At 62.3% G+C, this 18608-nt stretch overlaps 5 protein-coding genes across 5 annotated transcripts; 4 read left to right on the plus strand and 1 right to left on the minus strand.

The window, feature by feature from the left end:
• Positions 1-80: 80 nt before the first annotated feature.
• Positions 81-2762, plus strand: CHLRE_01g025000v5 (uncharacterized protein). Its single transcript, XM_001689496.2, has 8 exons — positions 81-296; positions 444-518; positions 659-757; positions 910-991; positions 1207-1293; positions 1463-1649; positions 1805-1947; positions 2076-2762. Exons 1-8 carry the CDS (start codon positions 142-144, stop codon positions 2406-2408), a joined length of 1161 nt encoding a protein of 386 aa, XP_001689548.1. The 5' UTR covers positions 81-141; the 3' UTR covers positions 2409-2762.
• A 108-nt stretch (positions 2763-2870) lies between these two features.
• On the plus strand, positions 2871-4852 carry CHLRE_01g025025v5 (uncharacterized protein). The gene is made up of 2 exons (XM_043058538.1): positions 2871-3119; positions 3230-4852. Exon 2 carries the CDS (start codon positions 3245-3247, stop codon positions 3635-3637), a length of 393 nt encoding a protein of 130 aa, XP_042928452.1. The 5' UTR covers positions 2871-3119; positions 3230-3244; the 3' UTR covers positions 3638-4852.
• A 428-nt stretch (positions 4853-5280) lies between these two features.
• Positions 5281-10987, plus strand: CHLRE_01g025050v5 (uncharacterized protein). The gene is made up of 7 exons (XM_043058539.1): positions 5281-6025; positions 6319-6476; positions 6600-6745; positions 6896-6986; positions 7115-7362; positions 7463-8842; positions 8999-10987. The coding sequence occupies exons 2-7, from the start codon at positions 6364-6366 to the stop codon at positions 9253-9255; spliced, it is 2235 nt and encodes a 744-aa protein (XP_042928453.1). The 5' UTR covers positions 5281-6025; positions 6319-6363; the 3' UTR covers positions 9256-10987.
• A 473-nt stretch (positions 10988-11460) lies between these two features.
• CHLRE_01g025100v5 (uncharacterized protein) lies at positions 11461-15232 on the plus strand. The gene is made up of 10 exons (XM_001689499.2): positions 11461-11779; positions 11951-12010; positions 12136-12213; positions 12393-12478; positions 12702-12857; positions 13143-13242; positions 13384-13572; positions 13766-13968; positions 14146-14293; positions 14433-15232. Exons 2-10 carry the CDS (start codon positions 11953-11955, stop codon positions 14690-14692), a joined length of 1278 nt encoding a protein of 425 aa, XP_001689551.1. The 5' UTR covers positions 11461-11779; positions 11951-11952; the 3' UTR covers positions 14693-15232.
• Positions 15233-15234: 2 nt separating this feature from the next.
• CHLRE_01g025150v5 (uncharacterized protein) lies at positions 15235-18580 on the minus strand. The gene is made up of 9 exons (XM_001689940.2): positions 18351-18580; positions 18075-18185; positions 17856-17917; positions 17571-17692; positions 17349-17409; positions 16926-17187; positions 16536-16705; positions 16128-16266; positions 15235-15883 (listed from the first exon to the last, which is right to left on the minus strand). The coding sequence occupies exons 1-9, from the start codon at positions 18409-18411 to the stop codon at positions 15726-15728; spliced, it is 1146 nt and encodes a 381-aa protein (XP_001689992.2). The 5' UTR covers positions 18412-18580; the 3' UTR covers positions 15235-15725.
• Positions 18581-18608: the final 28 nt, after the last annotated feature.

The following is an 18608-nucleotide window of genomic DNA, read 5'->3' on the forward strand; positions in this document are numbered from 1 at the left end:
TGCAATGATGGCGCCATGGGTTCTTCGTCGAGGCGTGTAGTGAGTTGAGTGGAGTATCACGAGCGCAATAGGCAACACTACCTAACCTTGGCCTGCAGTCAGTAGGCGGCCCTCACCCGGAACTGGAAGAAGACAAGGTGAATGGAGCGCATTCTTTCTACGGCTCAAGCATGTATTTCAGGCTACGATGTTGCCTTTTCTAGAGCCGTACGCCTAGAGGACCGGGCTTGGCGCGGTGAGGACCTTGCGCACCGAGAGCTGGAGCGGCAACTGCTGCACGAGGAGGCAAAGTTCATGTGCGTGCCAGCGCCAGCCGGCACTTCCGGGGGTTGATACGCCAGCTTTGCACCACTCCTGGCAGCGGAATCCCTCTCCAGGCCTGCTGGAGCCCAAGGATAACCTGCTACCCTGCCGCTGTGTGGACTCCTTTGCTGTGCTGGCAGGCAGGAGGAGCGCCGGTTCCTGCACACGCAGATCCAGCAAGCGCATGTGGAGAACGCCAGGTCGCTGTGGCTCAGGTGTGGCCTGTTTGTGGGTGGGGGCCTGCGGCATGAAGTGCAGGCTTGCACCAAAGCTGCCGCGTGACACAACACTTCCAGCGGTGCTTTGCAGCGTCACAAACGCCACGTAACCGCGGTTGCGAATGTATCCGCCCCAGATTCGTGGACCGCAACCGCACGGAGGTCATGGAGAAGACGGAGCAGCTCAAGGCGGTCAGCAGCCTGTCCGCCCTCCTGGCTGGCTTTGCTCTTGTGGGGTGAGGAGGTTTTGGCAGCATCGTTGCTCCGCATACACGCCACTGCATCCACAGTTCCACACAGCTCCTGGCGTGCCGGATGCCACATGTGCACGCTTCGATGCAAACCCACTTTGTCCCTCGACAACAACTTTTTTCTGCCATTACTGAAGGTTCCTCGAGTTTCAGTTTGTGGTCAGCGAGAATTACAACAAGGCGCTGCTGCCCCTCTTCGCGTTGACCACCAGCATAACGGTATGCCATGTACGCCAGCAGGGGGGCTCAGCAGCGCGTGGTATAGCTAAGCTGCGTGGCGCGCATGATTTTTTGGGGGTTGGGCGTTATGTGTGCCCCGCATTGGATGAGCACCTCCCAACTGTCGCAACAACCCGACACGGCGCAGCCATGCGTGCCCGCGCCGGGAACCACTTGCCCCCCAACACTTGACGCCCCGACGCCGACACCTGCAGGTCGGGGTGGAGGTGGCCGCGGTGGTGCTGACTTCGCTCATGCTGGCGAACATTCTGCGCACCGCCAAATCATATGTCAACGAGCAGGTAGGAGCCGACGCGTGATGGTTGGGCGTGCCGGAAGCGCTGGGATGGGCGCCCTGCACGGGGCTGCGTTCCACACGGATGAGCGCCGCCAAAGCACCCGCGTTCGTTCACTTGCAGCATACTTCCGCGTCCCGCTGCTACCGTAATGGCCGTCACGCACTGGCTGCAGGAGGAGGCTGAGTTCATGCACCGCTGCCAAGCGTTCATGGCAAATTACCGGCCTGGCGACCGACCGCCAGCGCCAGTCCGCACCTTTGCCGTGCACTGGGCTCGGCGCTGCGAGCACGAGTGGCGCATTGCGTTCCGGCTTTTCAGCACTGGGATCCCCTTCTTCTTTGTCAACCTGGCGCTGGCAGGTAATTCCTGGCCATCCGCTGGTTATGGTTGGCTTAGCTTGCTTCATGTCATGCCACCGTGGTATGTCAATGGAGCATGCCGTGTGCTGTTCTCGGGGTGTCGGTTAGCCCTCTCTGACCGAGTCCATACCATTGCGTGCTTTTGGCGGCCTCAGGCTGGATCAAGTTCCATGACGCGCAGACGCCGGTCGCGCCTATCATTGTCACCCTAATCATGGGATTCTCTCTGATGTATAACGTCTACACGCACCGCAAGTGGGGCGAGTACCTCATGGCCGATGGCTCGGAGGACGCCCAGGTGAGGACTGATGGAGTTGCGTTCCTTGTAGCATGTTGGTAGGTGGCTGCTTTGCAAATGACTCTATGAGCTCAAGACATGCTCATATCCGCTATTGTTGTGCCTTTCGCCTCCCGTGACGCTTGCAGGAGGTGGGCAATCAGCTTATCCAGCCGCCAGTGGGCTTGCCGTTCGACTGGTACCTGCCCCCGCTCTCCATTGCTGGCGGACTGGAGCTGCGGTCGCGGCCGGCGGCTGTGTCAGATGCTGGCGCTTCCAACGACGCCCGTGCTGTGGTGGATGCAGCCGGTGGCAGGAATGCAGCGGAATACGGCATGGGGGCTTCGCCAGTCGACGACGGCCCGGGCGACGGCAACCCGGTGGCACGCGGCGCAGGCGAGCTGCACATCTCAGTGGCGTCATGCGACTCTGGTTCTGAGCACCCTCGCGCAGCTGCTTTCCGTGCAATTGGGGTGACGTGAGGGAAACAGCGCGCCGGATTTCTCCCTCATGCAACTGCTTCACCGCGCACCTGAGTTACGGCCACATGCATTCTATCATAACATGCACCCATCCTTCGCACCTCAACAGTACGCACGCATGAGCGCTTCTCGTGCGCATCACGCTCCTTAAGCGCACGCTGCAACTGGCGTGGTACCACGTTGGGTGTATGCAGATGCGAGCCCGTGCCACGGCGGCGTGTCCTTCCGCCGCGAGCTAACTGCCCCTGGTGTGTAGATGAACTCATAATCGTGTTGGCAATGGACGTGATGGGATGGTTTCAGCTCATGCCTTCAAGGGACGGGTGCACGCGATTGCGCGCTCACTTCATACCGTATCGGCCTTTCCTTCCTGACACGGTGACGCAACTTGGTCGGTTTTGTGTTACCTACGCTTTTCTATACACACACACAACGAATTGACTGGGTGTCAATCCAATCCCGGGGGCTGTCACGCTGTACTTTACAAACATGTCTCTGCGCACTTACAGCCACCAGCTGGCTGCCCTAAACGCGAAGGCGGTGAAGGCGTGGCTTCAGGACGCCAGCTGGAAGGGCCGCGCTAACAAGAACAATCCGCGGTTTTATGCGGACGTGCCGGCGGACGACAGCGGGCCGTTTGCGGCCATCCGCAAGGCTATCAGGGACGCCATCAACAAGGCGGAGAGGAAGAAGCGCCAGAAGGGCAAGAAGGTGGGTCGCTGCGCTCGCTGGGTCGCTGGGTCGCTGCGCTCGCTGGGTCGCTGGGTCGCTGCGCTCGCTCACCCACCCACCCACCCACCCACCCACCCACCCACCCACAGTGCGCACTCGTGAAGATGTACGCCATCTTTACTAAGACGGGCGGCTTCCACGCTCCCCACGGCGACGGCTCCCGCGGCGGGATGGCCGGCTACAAGCTGCGCTACGTGATGAAGGTGGGCGGCACGGGCAAGACGGGCCGCATCCACCTGAAGATGAAGGGTGAGGAGGAGATGGCGTACGAGTACGAGGCCGCGTATTCGATGGACGCGGCGACCGGCTCCTCGCCCAACAAGCATCGCGTGGCTCACAAGGCCAAGATGTCGGCGGCCCGGAAGGGCAAGAAGCACACCGCCGCCCACAAGGCCAAGATATCGGCGGCTATGAAGGGCAAGAAGCACACCGCCGCCCACAAGGCCAAGATATCGGCGGCTATGAAGGGCAACACCAACAGGATGAAGAAACGTTAAATGTGCTACCTACTCCTACTTTTACTTGCTATTCCCTATTGTAGAAAAATAGGAGGAGAGCGCAGCGCCGCCCAAGAAGCGGCACAAGCGTGCAGGCTGAGGAGCCGGCTGGTGTCTAGGTAGCGGTCCGCGGTGGGGCTGGCAGGGCATGTGTAGCATGACAAGTAGTGCGGCTGTAGACAACTGTGCTGCGTCTGGCTCTGCTGTGGCATCGCAAATGCTAGGCACCGGGTTTGGCTATGTGCCTGTGGAAACCGACCCCGGCTATGTCCGGGCGATGAGGTTGTTCGGCCTCAGACTGTGGAGGGGCTCAGCCCCTTTTCCCGTGACCGGGGAACGCTTTTCTACCATGAGAACCCATATAGAGAAGGTCAAGGTTGTGTACAATATGGGTTGTGCTACCTACTATGATATCCTTGACGATGATGGCAGATGTAGATGCAGGGTTATTGTGCGGTTTGCACGGGAGCACGGCTGATGTCGCCATTTAACAATAAACGTGCTGTCATGCACACTCATGAGGTGGGGGCTACATACCGTAACTCATACTATACCAGGGCGCTCCTGGTTAAGGTATAGCGTCAGCCGCTCTCGGATGCCCTGCCTGCTGCTCGCCACGCCCTCACGATTAGCGCATACTGGTGTAGCAGGGGACGCTGGTTAGTGGTATGGCGCATATGGCATGGAACCAGGAGTTGGATGTGGGGACGGCACGCCGTGGCCAGCTATGCTAAGCGGATTTGGAAGCGCAGCTGGCAGGGTGTTGCAGCATAGCGCGTGGCCGTGCGCATTGCGGAGCAGACGTAAGGCATCAAAGTGCGTAGATTGTGATGGACGCGGAGTGTGACCGAGGGGAGATGTTGGCGGTGGAGTGAACAGAGTGCGCAAAACGCATTAATGGCGGGTTGGCGGTGCACGGAGTGTGTTGGGGAGCGGCATAGTGACATACGGTACCCACTATGATGTGTTGCGAGCCGGCGAGGAGAAACAAGGTATGTGCTTACCCTCGCATGGGAAAAGTAGGCCAACGATGGAAGGCTAGGGGCAGTAACAGTGTGCTTCTTGGGTACCGGTATCTGCGGGCACAGACGCGCCATCTGGCTGGCTCCACGGTTTGCGGGCTAGTGGTCGTAATAAAGCGAGGTAATTACCGTAGGTGTCATGGGAGTGCGGCGAAAGTCCACAGCGTTCCGGGCAGCGATCTGTAGGATTGGCGGCCGCGGTGGCGGCGGCGCGGACAGGCCTGGGGCGGCCGCGGGGGCGGCGGCACGTCCAAGCCCAGGGAGGCCGCCGCAGGCCGCCGCTAATTCTTTGCTTTTCATTCTTCACACTTCCCTGGTCGTCACCTCCCCTAATCCGCCTCCCCCCTCCCCTGGCGCTCCACGCTTTCCTTTGAAGCCACTATTCCTGAGGCCTGACCCCCCCTGAAGCTCGGGGGGCTCAGCCCAAAAACTTGCGCAGCCCGTCCACGAAAAAGTGGGCAGACCTTATCAAATCCCAGTAACCTAGTGTAAGCACCAAACTTGACGCGAAGCAATTCAACACTGCTCCCAGCAAACCCGGCCCTACGCATGTGGGGTCAAGAGAATGGCCAGGGACCCAAGTGCCGCGAAGGATAAATTGCCCTAGATTGTGTGATACGTGAACTGGCGTATTCTTCTGCAACCTCAGATTGCGCTGTTAAACAGCAGCGCTTTGGCCTCCCGCGCCTTTTTTCGACGGTCGCTTTTTGCCGCTCCTGCCGCCGAATAATTCTGCTGCTGTGGATAGCTCAGCTCTTACTTCACCAGGTCTCGGCGTGTTTTGCTCTGCAGGTGCAAGAGGTTTAACCCGTCGGAGAGTAGGGCTTCGCTTTTGTTTATGCGCAAGCATCTGGTGGCTTGTGAACCTTTGCTCCATGCTTGCATAAACCGTGCTGCGCGGTGGGCGGTCAATGTGTAATCGTGTCATTTCGGGCGCCGAGCACTTCCGAGTTTCGGTCACGGCTGACTGTCCTCCCGCCGCAAGCCAGCTGGGCATGGCGTATGGATGATTGCATTCTTGTTATAGGCTGTGGAGGTGGTGAGATGGGTTTAGCTCATGCCTTCAAGGGACGGGTGCACACGATTGCGTGCTTCATGCCGTATCGGCCTTTCCTTCCTGACACGGTGACGCAACTTGGTCGGTTTTGTAGTTAATACAGAGTAGCGTTGTTGATAGGCATTCTGCCGGGCCTTTCATTTTCCAGCAAGTCGAGAAGCTTTGCGAGGGGCACGTGGAGGACTTTCAGGGCACCAACGCGCACACCGCTTGTTTTGCGGTGCTGACCAACTAGCAGCTTTTCGGTTATCATGTTGGACGACGCCTAGCAGGCTGCGCGGCACCCAGTATCGGACGACCAGGTCGCAGGTATGTGTCGCCGCCCAGCGCTCGCCGGGCCGCTGCGGGCCTTGGAGCCGCGCAAGGCTGTATAGAATGGAGTTGCATGCAAGCTACGATGCTGTCTAGGGTCGCGCGCCCTGGGGAACGCCTGCCAGCGCACATTGAGCTTAGCGCGAGCGGTTGTCGCGTATGCAAGCCCAGCCCCGGCGCAACCGCTGCGTCTTCCCAGCCTCTATGCCACTCACCGCGCAGCGCTCGCGGAATCTTGTTGCTGGGACTGACGAACCTGGCCTGGGTTGCGCTTTGGTTCTGCTGTGCAGGCTTCAGCTCGCTCTTCCAACGCAGTTATGGCGACCACACAGCACATGGCGATGTTCGACGAGGGCGAGGGCGGGTTGTTTGGCGACCTCTTTGTGAGCAACGTGCCGTGCTTGGCTGGGGAGCTCGAGCTTCAGGTTCAGTCCTACGAGTGCGGAGGGTAAGCAACACCCTAATCGGCGCCCTGGGCACCTGGCTTGTGCTGGGGCATTGTGTCAGCGTTTGTAGCTCTGCCGGCGTGCACTGACTTGTGCCACACTGCCTACGCCGTTGGTGTTTCCAGGGACACGCTGCCTGTCGGGGACGCGTCCGCGGCAGGGAAGTCGTTCTCACTGACGAAAGACTCGAATGGCAGCAGCCTGAGCGCGCTGGGCGCGGGAGGCTTCGGAGATGGTGACTTCATGGACGGTGTCAGCCTGGATGACATAGGTGAGGCGAGGGGGAGATGGATAACCGATGAGTCGAGGGTTATCCTACTGAGTTTGTCAGGTATGTCTACTGAGGCGGGCTGCAGCCTCTTTGATGGTCCGCGAAATTTTGAATGTTAATGATTGCCTGTGTTCTGGCTTGCTTTTGTAGCCGCCGCTGATCACTACGGCCACACCGTCTGCGGGCGGCAGTCGACTGCGGACTCCGCGGCTCGCCACCCGGCACCGCTTGGCACTAGCTGGTGAGGCCAGCGTGCTCACTGCTTTAGGCACATGGCGCCTTTTAAATTGTTGGTACATGTCGTTGTACCTGGCTCTCTTGCTAATACTGGCAATCTAATACGCCGCTGCTGTGCTCACCTCTGGATAGGAACGCCGCGGCGCCGTCTCGCTCGCGAGCCCCAGCGCCGAATGTGCCCGCCGCTGATCCCCAGCACGGCCATAACGCGCACGACCGCCAGGCCACGCAGGATCAGCACAACCATAACAACGGGCACGAAAGCAGCGACTGCGATATGAGCCACACCGCCGGCGACGGCGAGAGCTCGGGTGTAGGCCATGGAAAGGGCCTTGCGCAGGGCTCATCGCACAGCGAGGCGTCCGAGGACAACACCGCTGGTGAGCGATCTGCGCGTGCTCGCCTAGCACGTGGCTGTACACCTCGATTCTACTGCACGTTTCTGTATCTGACACTGCTGTGCGCTTTCACCACTGCCAGGGTTGGCGGCGTGCCGGGACGAGGAGCACATTAGCATGCCCAGCTTCGGGCTCAGCTTGACGCGGCTGACGCAGAGCCAGCCGTCCTCGGGCAAGCCCGAGCCTCCTGCGGCTGCGCCAATTGCGATGCAGCAGCAGGAGCAGGCCATGCAGGAGCAGCAGGCGCAGGCCGCAACGGCCGCGGCCGGCAGCTCCGCGGCCGCCATGCCGCGTGCGCTCAGCGTAGACAATTTTGCCATGACCAGCGCTACCAGCGGCCCCGCTCCGGCTGGCCCCGCTCCCGCCGCTGACGCGGCCGGCAGCCGCGCGGCCATGTACCGCTCATTCAGCTGCGTGGCCACCGACACGCTGCCGATAGACTTCAGCCTGGGCTACGGCGACGGCGCGCTCATGGGCGCTAGCTGCAGCGGCGGCGGCCTTGCGTTCGGCTCGCGCGGCCGCAGCGCCAGCCTGAACGAGACGCACCTGCGGCGGCAGCAGTGGCTGCACGAGGGCGAGCTATTGGCGCCGCAGCTGCCACCCAGCGTCAGCGAGCTGGAGCTGCTGGAGCTGCCGGAGGACCCAGTGCCGCTGCGGCCCTTCAAGTGCGCGTCCTTCCTCGGCGGCCTCAACACCATGGCCGATAGCTCGCTGACCGCGAGCGCGGCAGCGGCGGCCAACGCCGCCGCGGTGCGCCCCATGACGTCTGGCATGATGCAGTTCAAGGGCGCTGGCGCCGCGGCCGGCGTGGACGCGGGCGCTGCTGCCGCGGTGGCCACCACGACCACCACCACCACGACTACCAACAACGGCGTCACGGTGACCGTGAAGCGTAAGATTATCACCTCGCCCAGCCCGCTTCTGCAGCAGGGAAAGGGCAAGACGCGCCAGCCTGCCGGGCCCGCCGCCGTGGCCCCCGCGGGCGTAAACTTGCAAAGCCCTAAGCGCGCCAAGGTGGGCGGCAGCAGCGGCTTCGGCGGCTGGCAGCAGCCGGGTGCCGGCGGCATGAAGGTGGTACGCAGCGTGCCCAGCAACATGAACAACTTCCTTGAGGGCGTCGAGGTGACGGTTCAGCCCATGGGGCACGCCGGCGCAGACTCGGTGGTCAGCCCCAACGCCAGCTCCATTTCGGCATCCACGCCCAACGCGCAGTTTGGCGCCGGCCCATTCTTTGACCCGGCTGCTGCTGCGCGCGGAGGCTCCGCGTTGGCCGCCGGCATGCTCGCGCCGCAGGCGGTGGCATCCGCCGCCGGCAGGGGCAGCAAGAGCAAGGTGGCCGTGCCGCCTACCGGCGTTTCAGTGCCGGTGCCGCCGGTGCAGGGCGTGGGGCCGGTACCGCCTGGCATGATCCCTGGCCTGGTGCCCGGCACTTTCATGGCTCCTGGCATGGCCTTCCCCGAGGGTGAGCGAATGTTATTTTGACACCTGTACGGTTGGTTGCCTTGTTGCACAGCATGGCATGCTGTGCCAGGAAGGGCGCCCGATTGGTATGCCTTGTCAACAGCATGTCTCTTTGCGGATACCTAACCCAGCATTGCCGTGCCTTCTGACCCCGCAGCCAAGCGCCCTGTGCCGTCGGTGCCGAAGCCGCGCAAGCGCGCCTCGCCCAATGGCAACCCGCCGAAGGCGCCTGCACCCAACCCGAACGGCCACTGCTGCACCCAGTGCGGCACGCAGACCACGCCCGTTTGGCGCGCGGGCCCGCACGGCCCCAAGACGCTCTGCAACGCCTGCGGTGTCCGGTATATGAAGGTTGCCAAGTCGGGCGCCACGCAGCCGGCTCCGAGGCGGCAGCAGCAGCAGCATCACCAGTAGCACGCTGTGGCGGGCTACATGGCCGGCAGCGATAGTACGGAGCGTGCGGCGTCCTGCGGGCAGCGGCACGGCTTCCCAAATGCACAGCGGTTGTCCTCCGCGACATGCCCCTGAATGGGTGCTGGTCAAGGCAGAGCAACTGAGCGCGCGTTGTAGGTTACGGGATGTGCATGTGGACTAAACTGGTGAGGCCTGAATGGTGGGTTGTGCCAAAGGCCGTGCAGGAGTGCTTGACGCGCGCTCCCACGTTGATGGTCGTGCACCGACAATACGGTGGGGCCGGGGCAACATGTGTTGTTGGTTGCCGCGTTTGGCAACGTGGTGGTTGTTTGGATGGCTGTGGGCGCGATTTGTTCGTATGCGCCAGTAACAACAGGAAAGCGTGCACGTGTATGATTTACGACAACCGGGATTAACATTACCACCGCATGCAGCTGGGGACCCATATGAACTGGCGTGCGATCTTGTTGCTCCTTGCCTTACAGCGCACCATGCGCGCGCATGAGGTGTGGCGCAACTCCGCTAGCCGCTGGATTGGGCGTTGGACTTAGACGGAACTCGGCTGGCCCTTTGATGGCTACGCCTCCCTATGGCCGTGCTGGGACGGTGAGGGTTTCCGTGTTTGACTTGACCTGAGAGAAGAGCATCAGGACCGGCATCAGTAAGACCAGCTGCCAACCAGGCAGCGCGGGGAGAGAGGGTTGTACACGGGAACACGGGCAAAGTGCACTGGGTCGCTACGCGGAAGGCCTGGTGCACGCATTTGCTGACCGTTGGCGTGTTGCCCAGTGGGCGCGAGGAGCATGTACTATGTGGCGTCCGTGTTTCGTGGTTCTTGGTTTGCTGTGAGTGGTTCGTGGTGTGTGCCTGATCATAATGCATGGCGTTTGGGGATGTGCAAGGTTTCGGAGACGCGGCTCTGAAGGGTAAGAATGGCCCGGACGGCCGCGGCTAAGCTAAGGCAACTCTAATCGCGGGACATGGCGGCGCGGCGATCGTGTAGCCACGGAGCGGGCGCAGGGACGTGAGTGTGGCGACGCCGGACAGCGAGAGAGAGCAAGTCAGGAACGTGCTTCAGATAAAGGAACGTGAGGGATGAGATATGGCAATTTTGTGCGCTCAAAAGAGGGGGAGAACGGTCGGCTTCAAGGTGCGCTGCTGGCCGTCACGTGGGTGGGCGCTGCCTGTGGCCCCCAGACTCTGAGAGCGTTGCCCTCTTCTCGTTGACCTGGAGTTGGCCCGGCAGGGCCGAAGACGCAGGAGTGCCCTGAGTTCATCTCCTTGACGGGGGCGTACTGTCGAACGTGATACCAGAGGATGGGGCAAATCGGCGTGGCGAGCTGGTGGCGTGGATGCACTGTGGTTCCAATGTGTGTTGTCTGTGTACAAAGTGTTTGTTTGGATCCGTCGTGGAGTATGTGGTGGCGAGAAAGCGGAGTGGTGGGTGGCGATGCAAATTGACAACCCTGGGTGCACCCCTCAGGCAACACGTTTGGGGTTACGTCGGGATGGCGCGGGAGACGCGTACTGCACGGCGTTCGCGTAGGGTGTGTGCTGTGGCGGCAGCTGGAGATTGCCAGATTGCCTGTAGTCCAAACAGGCACCCGAACGGAGCATGCCCTGGCCTCGAAGACCTGAGAGAATAATGCCGGGCAGGATAGAGAGAGAGAACGACATGCAAGGTCCACACGATGGTCACTGGGGGGAATCGAGACTGTAACTTGAAGAGCGCTAACTTTTGCGGCAACTAAATATCTTCCTTTATCAAAGATGGTGCAACACCTCAGGCTCTCGCACGGCGACGTATTCCTAGGTAGCGGCGGCCCCTCGGGTCTGTCCTGGGACCACAACCTCAACGGACTCAACAATGCACTTGCCCGCGAGGGCGGTGAGCAGTATAAGACCACCGGGACTATAAAGTTTAAGTTCCAGCCGGCGAAGCGCAGCGGCGAGCTGGCCGCGGTGCAAAACGCCAGCAACGCAGCGGTGCAGGCGTTCAATGCCGCTAACACTCCCGCGGTGAACGCCACGCTGGAGGCTGCCGCGCGGGCTGTCGCGGACATCCCCATGACCCCATCTAGGCGCAGGCGCAGCGCAGCTGTTTGGTTTCCGGGGGACTGGGCAGAGGGCAGGGGCAGGGGCAGCGTGTAGCGTGCCAGCCATCTCCCCGGCTGCCGGCCAACGCTTCTTTCTGACGCTGCAATAATCGCTGGGCACACAAACAGCCATGCGATCTTACGACACTGCCTGCCTCCCTCAGGTCTGAAACGACCAAACGTACGCAGCGTTTTCCTGCAACTGTGCAAGCTTGATTGACCCAGAACGTTTTTATTGAATACTAAACGATAAATGATGCTAGGATCAACCATCTTGCAGAGACGCGCGAGGCCGTTGGCAAACGGTGGCAGCAGAACCTCAGCGCGTGTTGCGCTCCTGCGGTGTAAGGCTACAGCAGTGGAGATTCAGCCATCAGCAAGGGCCACTGATGCAGGGCGCCCTTTGTTCTATCGCGCCATTGTGTTCGGTGCGTATCACATGGCACGCTCGGCTGTTTGCAGCGCAGGCGACTATGCTGGGTCGCATTCTAGTGTATGCTGCTGTTACGTGTAGTATCATCGACCGGGCGGACGACTTGCCCTGACCCTTTCCCCGCGTCTTCCTCGCCCACGTCGGCTGCCTCGCCCGTCACGCTCAGATATGGACGGCACCCTGACGGAGGCGCACATCGACTTCGCGGACATGCGCGCACGCACTGGTAAGTCACACTGTCACAGATCTATTAGCTGGAGCGCCAGGCTGCGGACGGCAGGGAGCGCTGCCACCACGTGCCGCCGCGCCTTCATGCCAACCCGCAAGGCCGGTGGTCCCCACATCCCGCAGGCATACCCATTGGCGACCTGTTTACGGTGATGGAGTCGTGGGAGGAGGACTCGCGCATCCTGGGCAGCATGAACACCAGTGAGTGTTGACAGCTCACCCATTGCATCGTATGTCGCCGGAATACCGTATGCTTGTGCCCATGACCTGCAATACTCGATGGCGGCGCTAACGGGGGCCTGACTTGTACGCCTAGCCCCATCTACTACCCAGTGCGTGCCAAATAGCGTGTCAACTGTAGCTGTGCTGCCGTGCTGCAGTCCTTGACATCGAGGCGGATGCCGCCAAAGCCGTAAGTGCCAAGCCGGGGCTCATGCAGCTGCTGCAGCTGCTCAAGGACCGCCAGGTGAGCAACATGCGGCACTAATTACGGCGGTCTGGGGGTCGTGGCGCAGAGTTTTGGAGCATTCGTTGGGCTGCTTTGGCAGCTGTAGGGATCTATTAGCCCCAGCAGGGGCCCAGGCTAAAGCCCCAAAGCCCATGCTACCAACCAAACCCAAACATTTCAGAGGTCTAAATCTGACTCTGAACCTGACCCTGACTCTGAACCTGATTCTGAACCTGACAAGGTGCCGGTGGCGTTGGTGACTCGCAACACGCCACACTCGGTGTCAGCATTCTTCAACCTGATTGGTCCGGAGTGGTCGGGTCTGTTCAGCCAAGTGCTCACGCGCGAATTCGACTTCGTCAAGCCTGACCGCCGCCTCCTTACGCACGTAGCCAAGGTAGGCAGGCAGCGTCGCCAACGACATTACCTGCAGGCTGTGGATGACGGCCACGGGGCAGTGCACGGCGGTGCTGATGCTATGTGGGGGGTGAAGCTTATCATGGACCAGCCGGCCAGGGGGGCCTGAGCACAGCCTACGTTTCGGGCTTCGTTGCATGGGAGTCAAGGACTCCCCTACTACATGGCCTTCCGGGAACCTGATCTGGGCGTGATCGTTCTGAGGCGCCGATTGCGCGTGCGCGGTGGCCTCGCTGCCACCACTTTCACCACGCCGCTGTTGCAGACCTGGGGGCTGGACCCCGCTGACCTGCTCATGGTCGGGGACTCGTTCGAGGACGTGGAGTGCGGCAATGCCAGCGGCACGGCCACGTGCCTGGTCGCGGGTAGGTCATGCACTTGTCTGCGGACAGACAGCCTGTCAGGTGCATGTGCTGCTTCAATTGCCTGCTTGGGTTTCCGCCTGCTTGTCCATTGCACGTTTACCGCATGCAGTACGCGAAGAGGAGCTTCCGAACCTGCCGCAGGTGGCGGTAACGAGAAGCCGGGCACAGTGGTGCTGCCGCCCCCCGGCGCCGTGGCCACCTTCACGGTGTCGGGTCTGTCGGAGCTTGCGGAGCGCCTGGCGACGGCCGGCGAGAAGGGCCCCCAGGCGGCCGGCGTGGCGCTGGGCTGGCCGGTGCGCCTGGCCGCGGGGGAAGCAATCGGCGCTGAGGGTGAGCGAACGGACCGTTCATTTTGAATGCGAATTTTAAATGCGAATGGGAATCCGAATGCGAATTCATGTACGCAGCTGTGCAACGTGTTTCTTACACGTCGGCGTCAATCCCTCACCAGCCTACCGCTACAGTTTGCCGCGATTACTTAGCCACCACACTTCGCGTTGCCGTCATGCCCTGCAACCGCCAGGCGCGCCCGCGCCTGGTCTGGACTACCTGGACTGGTTGTCGGCCGCCGGCGCGCTGCGTTGTGCGCCCGTCTCGTTTCCGCGCATGGGCCGCGCCGCAGGCGGTCTGGCCACGTGCGAGGCGGCGGCGTGGGGCGACACCGTGCTGCACGTGTTCTGCGGCGCTGGCGCGCTCACCAAGCTGCTGGCCAGCCAGGGGCTGCAGGTGCGTGGCTGGCCGTGTTGCGAGGCCTGAGGTGGGGCTGAGAGGCCGCGGGGTGGTGGGCTGTGCCTGCTGTCCGCATGTGGGCTGGGGGCCTGGGCCTGGCGGCACCAGGCGGGCACATGTGCGGTAGCCTGTGTGGCAGTAGGCTGATGCAGGCGTGTGTCCGTGTGGCTGCAGGTGTGGGCGGTGGACAGTGGCGTGGAGGCACCGCGGAAACGCGGCCTGCGCGCCGCGCCCTTTGCCGGCGAGCCGCTGGGGCCGGGCTGCCTGACCGCCGCGCAGCAGTCGGCGCCGTCGGAGGGCTTCCAGGTCGTCATGCTGGACGGTGAGGTGGTCATTGGGGGGAAGTGAGAGGGGGATGCGCAACAACGTGACGCACCGTCCTCGTCCTCATTCACATGCACGCTTCCACAGCTTCCTGAGGTTACCCTTGCCTTGCCCCTGGCGTCAACGACGTGCGGCAGGCTCCCACATGACCGACCTCCAACGCGCCAGCTGGTGGACGCCCGCTGCGGTGACCTCGCTGCTGCCGGCGCTGGCGCCCGGCGGCCGCCTGTGTGTGCAGGTGCCGCTGCTGCCCGACGTCAACCCCGCCGCGGTGCTGAGCTCTCTGCGGGCCGCGGGGCTGGAGGTGCGGCACTGGCGCGTTGCGGCGCCGCAGCCGGGGTGCTCGGACGCCCTGGCGTGCAGCTCGCAGCTGGAGATCGTGGCGATGCGGGCGTGAGCTGTTGTGACGAGTGGGGCTGAGAAGAGATCCTAACCCGCGAGGGGCTGGTGGAAACTGTGAAGCTGTGCGGGTGTAACGAGTGAGCGTGGATGTGTGGGAAATGAGCGCGCGTGGTGTGGGGGAAAACATCAGGGGTTGTTGTGTTGCGGTAGTGAGTACATTTGTTGGAGTTGGTGTGCGCCAGGCCGCGGCGCGGCACTGCGTATGTGTGGGAGGCTGGGATTGCAGGATTTCGTGTGTTCCGGGGGGCGCAGGACGGCAGGAGGAGCGTCCATTTTGTGATCTGTCATTGAATAACGGGAGCAGGACCAGCGGATCAGCTGCGGCCGTGTGATTCCGCAATATGTGAGGCTCTATGGGCGGCTCCAGTATAATACTGTAGAACAGTGTGACACCAGACTCCTGGAACTCATAGTCCCGGGCGGCTGAGTGATGGCTGGGACTGCGCTTGCGTCCGGTCTCGGTTATGTCATCTCTTTGCTATGACTTGCGAATTACTGTTTACGAAGAGGTAATTGTGCCTTACCTCACGAGGCCCCGCTGCCAGGAGCCGTCCATAACATATGCCATGCCTCCCCTCACAGCTTGCAAGTACGAGTGTACGACTACTCCTTCGGTTTGCCCTCTCCTGCATTCAAGACTCTCTTACTACTTCACACTCTGTCTCTTGTGCCACGCTTTCAGCGCGCCCTTACCACACGTACCAGCCAGTACGTCCGGACGCGTCCCTGACCTCTTGCGCCCTCAAAATCATCAAACAACAAAATTGCAAAACACCGTTCGTAATGTAAGTTACGACCGCCCATGAAGCTCATCCGACAACTGCGAACCCTGTGAACAAGATCGCCCAAACGCAACATTCAGACACTGCTTGTGAATTGCAACCTTCCTCTCTCAAGCCCTCTCCTGGGGATTTCCTTCCTAAAACACAGACAAGCACATTCGTACACTCACGCCCCAGCCGTTTAACTGCATCTGTCCCGCCGCCGCACACCCCCCTTCCGCTCCTGCTCCTGTTGCTGCTCCTACTTCACGCCACAAGCTCCTGGCCCTCCGCGCCTGCGCGCGCCACCAGCACCTCCGCATTGCCTGACCGCGCTCGGCCCGGCCCCGGCTCCTGCTGGAGCTCGTCGACCAACGGCGCCAGCCAGGCGTCCAACACATCCTCGCTGCCGTACCACACCACACCTGCATCCATGCACATCAGCACTCACAGTTACCGTACTACCGTGCACGTTGCACTCGACGCAAGCGTGCCCAGGTGGGGCGCACACGAGACACATGCGTGCGCCCGGCACCACGCCGCATGCCGCCTATGCTTGCGGCCCATGCCATACACACATGGCACACACCCCGGCGCCGCCTGGGCCGTTTCCACGTCCCCAACCCGCCCGCGCCAGCCCCCAAGCCCATCTGCGAGGTCCGCACTCACCCGACTCCTCGTCGAAGGTGCCGATGCGGCTCATGGAGTGGTACACGCCGTCTAGGATCACGTGCCGCGCGCCCGGCAGCAGCGCGCTGCCCAGCGGCACCACACAGTCGCCCTCGATGCCCTCGCCGTCGCCGCACACCTGTAAACATAGCCGGTCAGATTCCGGCACAGTGCTGAGCAGGTCAGCGGCGTTGCAACACGTATATACTGTGTCTGGCGTAAGTACAAACAGGTGTCACATCTGCACGCCACCGCACGCTCATGGCCGCTGCCTAGGAAGTGGCTGCGCAGGAGGAACCGGCGTACAACACGCCACGCGCCCACCGTCTCCTATCTCTTGCCTCTGTGTTGTAGTGCCATGACCCCCGTGCCGCGACCCCAGGACTGCCGTGACCCCAGTGCACCCACCTCTGTGTAGCTGTCGTAGGCGTACTCCTCGGGGATACGCGGCCCCTTGCGTTGCCGCGGGAATTCCCGGTGGCCCCGCACCGTGCGCCCGCACACCGTCACGTAGCGCACGCCCGCCTCAGCAAAGCGGGCGCCCGGGTAGGACCGGTCCACCCAGCCCTGTGCGCCGCCTGCGTGTGTGAGGCAAAGCACGGTGTGGTGGTCGGGGTGTGGGGGCGGACTGTCAGGCATCAGCGGTGATTCAGTCTCGACTGCGGTGCATGGGTTATCTTGGGATGCGCTTCGCTAGACTAGAATGAGCCCGTTAACCCAGGCAGCTTTGCAGGCAGACGAGCAAATCACCGTCATGGCCCCCGCACCCTGATGCCCCGCCCTGACGCGTCTCCTCACCTGTCATGTCCCGCTTCTTCTCCGCAGGCGGCGGCCGCTGCGGCGTGCCCAGCGTCACCATCGCCCGCACGCGCGGGTTGGGCCGGCTACCTTGCGTGCCTGGCGGCGGCCGCGAGGTGGCGGCGGCGGCCGATGCGGAGTTGGACGCTGCGGCGGAGGTGGCGGCGTCGTCACCGCCTGCGCCATCCTGGTGCTGGTAGCGCGGGTCCGCCAGGTAGGCGCGGCCCAGCCAGCCGCCCGCGGAGTGGCCCACCAGCACCACCTGCGACATGAACGTTCAAAAAAGGAGAGAAGGCGAGGCTCCCGGTCACAGAGGCCAAACGCCGCGGCACACGATGGCAGGTGTTCACCGAGGCATTTGCCGTGGCGGGCGGGGTGTGGCTTCTGCCATAAACTCCTTTGAAAACCCTGGCCAGCCCGCACCTGCGCCGCGCCCGTCTCCCGCAGCGCTTGCTCCACCGTGTCCGCCACACGCTCCAGGTACCTGTCCCAAGCAGGTGGGGGCAACACGCAATTATGGATCTGCCATGCGGACTTGCATGGATTGCCGGTTCCTTGCCTGACCCTGCCCGCTTGTTCTCGCCCTTCCAGCCCCACGCACTCAGCCTAGCACACGCACTCCCACGCGCCCTGCACGCCACGCACCAGGTGTAGCCCGGCTCCGTGGTGAGCTGCGACGACCAAAACTTGCGCGTGAAGATGGCGCGAGCCACCTTGAACCAATCTTTGCGCTCGACCGGCACAACGAAAGGCCGCCAGCCGCGGACCTGCGCGGCGGGCGTCGGGGGCCATGGCGGTTGCGCGGTGGCGGCTGTGTGCGGTGCGCGGTCACTAGCGCGGCCGGGTCATCCGTACACCTGATGGTCCCGCTGGTCGCAAGCTTCCCGCGGCTGCAACCGACCACAGCATCACCGCCCCACAGGCACTCACCGCCAGGCGGGTGGCTATGGCCGCCTCCTCATTGCCGAAGGGCGCGGTGTAGTCAGTCGTGGCTGCGCAGGCGAGGGCATGTGCACACGATGCGCGGGAGCGGCCGGTGCTGATGCGGGTGTACGGTACCATCGGGCGCAAGTTACACAGTTGCATAACGGCGTTCGACATGGCAACCCGGGTATCAGCTTGAATCATGACCCCACGCCCTTGCCTCACCGTTCCCGAAGCCTGGCAGGATGACAACGGGCGGGGCATCGGCAGGTGCGTCCACACGCGGCACTGTGCTGGGTCGTGCCCAGCGGAGCTGGTTCTCCTTCCACAGGGGCTCTACGGAGCAGGGGAAGCAAGTGAGCTGCTACAAATTGCCCGCCAGCACGCGATGGGTGGCGCGGGTTGGGTGGCGCAGGCAGATGGCGCGTTGGACCGTTCAAACGACAACGGCAAGTCGGCCTCAGCGCTTCTTAGTTGTACCTCGCGCAAACAGCATCTCACCAGGCAGGTTCTCAGCGCTTGTGTACACGGCTCTGGTAATGGCCATGCAGTGCTCCTCCATTCCCCGTATAGTCGTCAAGCTTGTGGGACAAGCGAGGACAGGCCGCAAAGCATTTGATGTGCGCCTTGCAGCAGTCGCGCTGCGCCCAGTGCGCAGTTTTAGGCTATGCATGGTGTTAGGCGATTCCAGTGGTCGGAAACAAGCGTCGCGCTGGAAGCGCCGGAGTGAGTTTAAGATGCAACAACAGATAAATTGAC

This window comes from Chlamydomonas reinhardtii, chromosome 1 (genome assembly GCF_000002595.2).
Source record: "Chlamydomonas reinhardtii strain CC-503 cw92 mt+ chromosome 1, whole genome shotgun sequence".
In the NCBI taxonomy this organism is placed as follows: domain Eukaryota; kingdom Viridiplantae; phylum Chlorophyta; class Chlorophyceae; order Chlamydomonadales; family Chlamydomonadaceae; genus Chlamydomonas; species Chlamydomonas reinhardtii.

Excerpts from the sequence above, each read along its gene's own strand:
- CHLRE_01g025150v5 (XM_001689940.2), bottom strand. The coding sequence starts at position 18,411 with ATGGAGGAGCACTGCATGGCCATTACCAGAGCCGTGTACACAAGCGCT. Across the intron at positions 18,186-18,350 it reads AAGCGCTGAGAACCTGCCTG|AGCCCCTGTGGAAGGAGAAC; the intron begins GTGAGATGCTGT and ends CCTGCTCCGTAG. Across the intron at positions 16,706-16,925 it reads GAAGAAGCGGGACATGACAG|GCGGCGCACAGGGCTGGGTG; the intron begins GTGAGGAGACGC and ends TCACACACGCAG.
- CHLRE_01g025000v5 (XM_001689496.2), top strand. The coding sequence starts at position 142 with ATGGAGCGCATTCTTTCTACGGCTCAAGCATGTATTTCAGGCTACGAT. Across the intron at positions 519-658 it reads GCCAGGTCGCTGTGGCTCAG|ATTCGTGGACCGCAACCGCA; the intron begins GTGTGGCCTGTT and ends TATCCGCCCCAG. Across the intron at positions 1,948-2,075 it reads ATGGCTCGGAGGACGCCCAG|GAGGTGGGCAATCAGCTTAT; the intron begins GTGAGGACTGAT and ends TGACGCTTGCAG.
- CHLRE_01g025025v5 (XM_043058538.1), top strand. The coding sequence starts at position 3,245 with ATGTACGCCATCTTTACTAAGACGGGCGGCTTCCACGCTCCCCACGGC.
- CHLRE_01g025100v5 (XM_001689499.2), top strand. The coding sequence starts at position 11,953 with ATGGACGGCACCCTGACGGAGGCGCACATCGACTTCGCGGACATGCGC. Across the intron at positions 12,479-12,701 it reads AGCTGCTCAAGGACCGCCAG|GTGCCGGTGGCGTTGGTGAC; the intron begins GTGAGCAACATG and ends GAACCTGACAAG. Across the intron at positions 13,573-13,765 it reads GGAAGCAATCGGCGCTGAGG|GCGCGCCCGCGCCTGGTCTG; the intron begins GTGAGCGAACGG and ends TGCAACCGCCAG.
- CHLRE_01g025050v5 (XM_043058539.1), top strand. The coding sequence starts at position 6,364 with ATGGCGATGTTCGACGAGGGCGAGGGCGGGTTGTTTGGCGACCTCTTT. Across the intron at positions 7,363-7,462 it reads GTCCGAGGACAACACCGCTG|GGTTGGCGGCGTGCCGGGAC; the intron begins GTGAGCGATCTG and ends CACCACTGCCAG. Across the intron at positions 8,843-8,998 it reads TGGCATGGCCTTCCCCGAGG|CCAAGCGCCCTGTGCCGTCG; the intron begins GTGAGCGAATGT and ends CTGACCCCGCAG.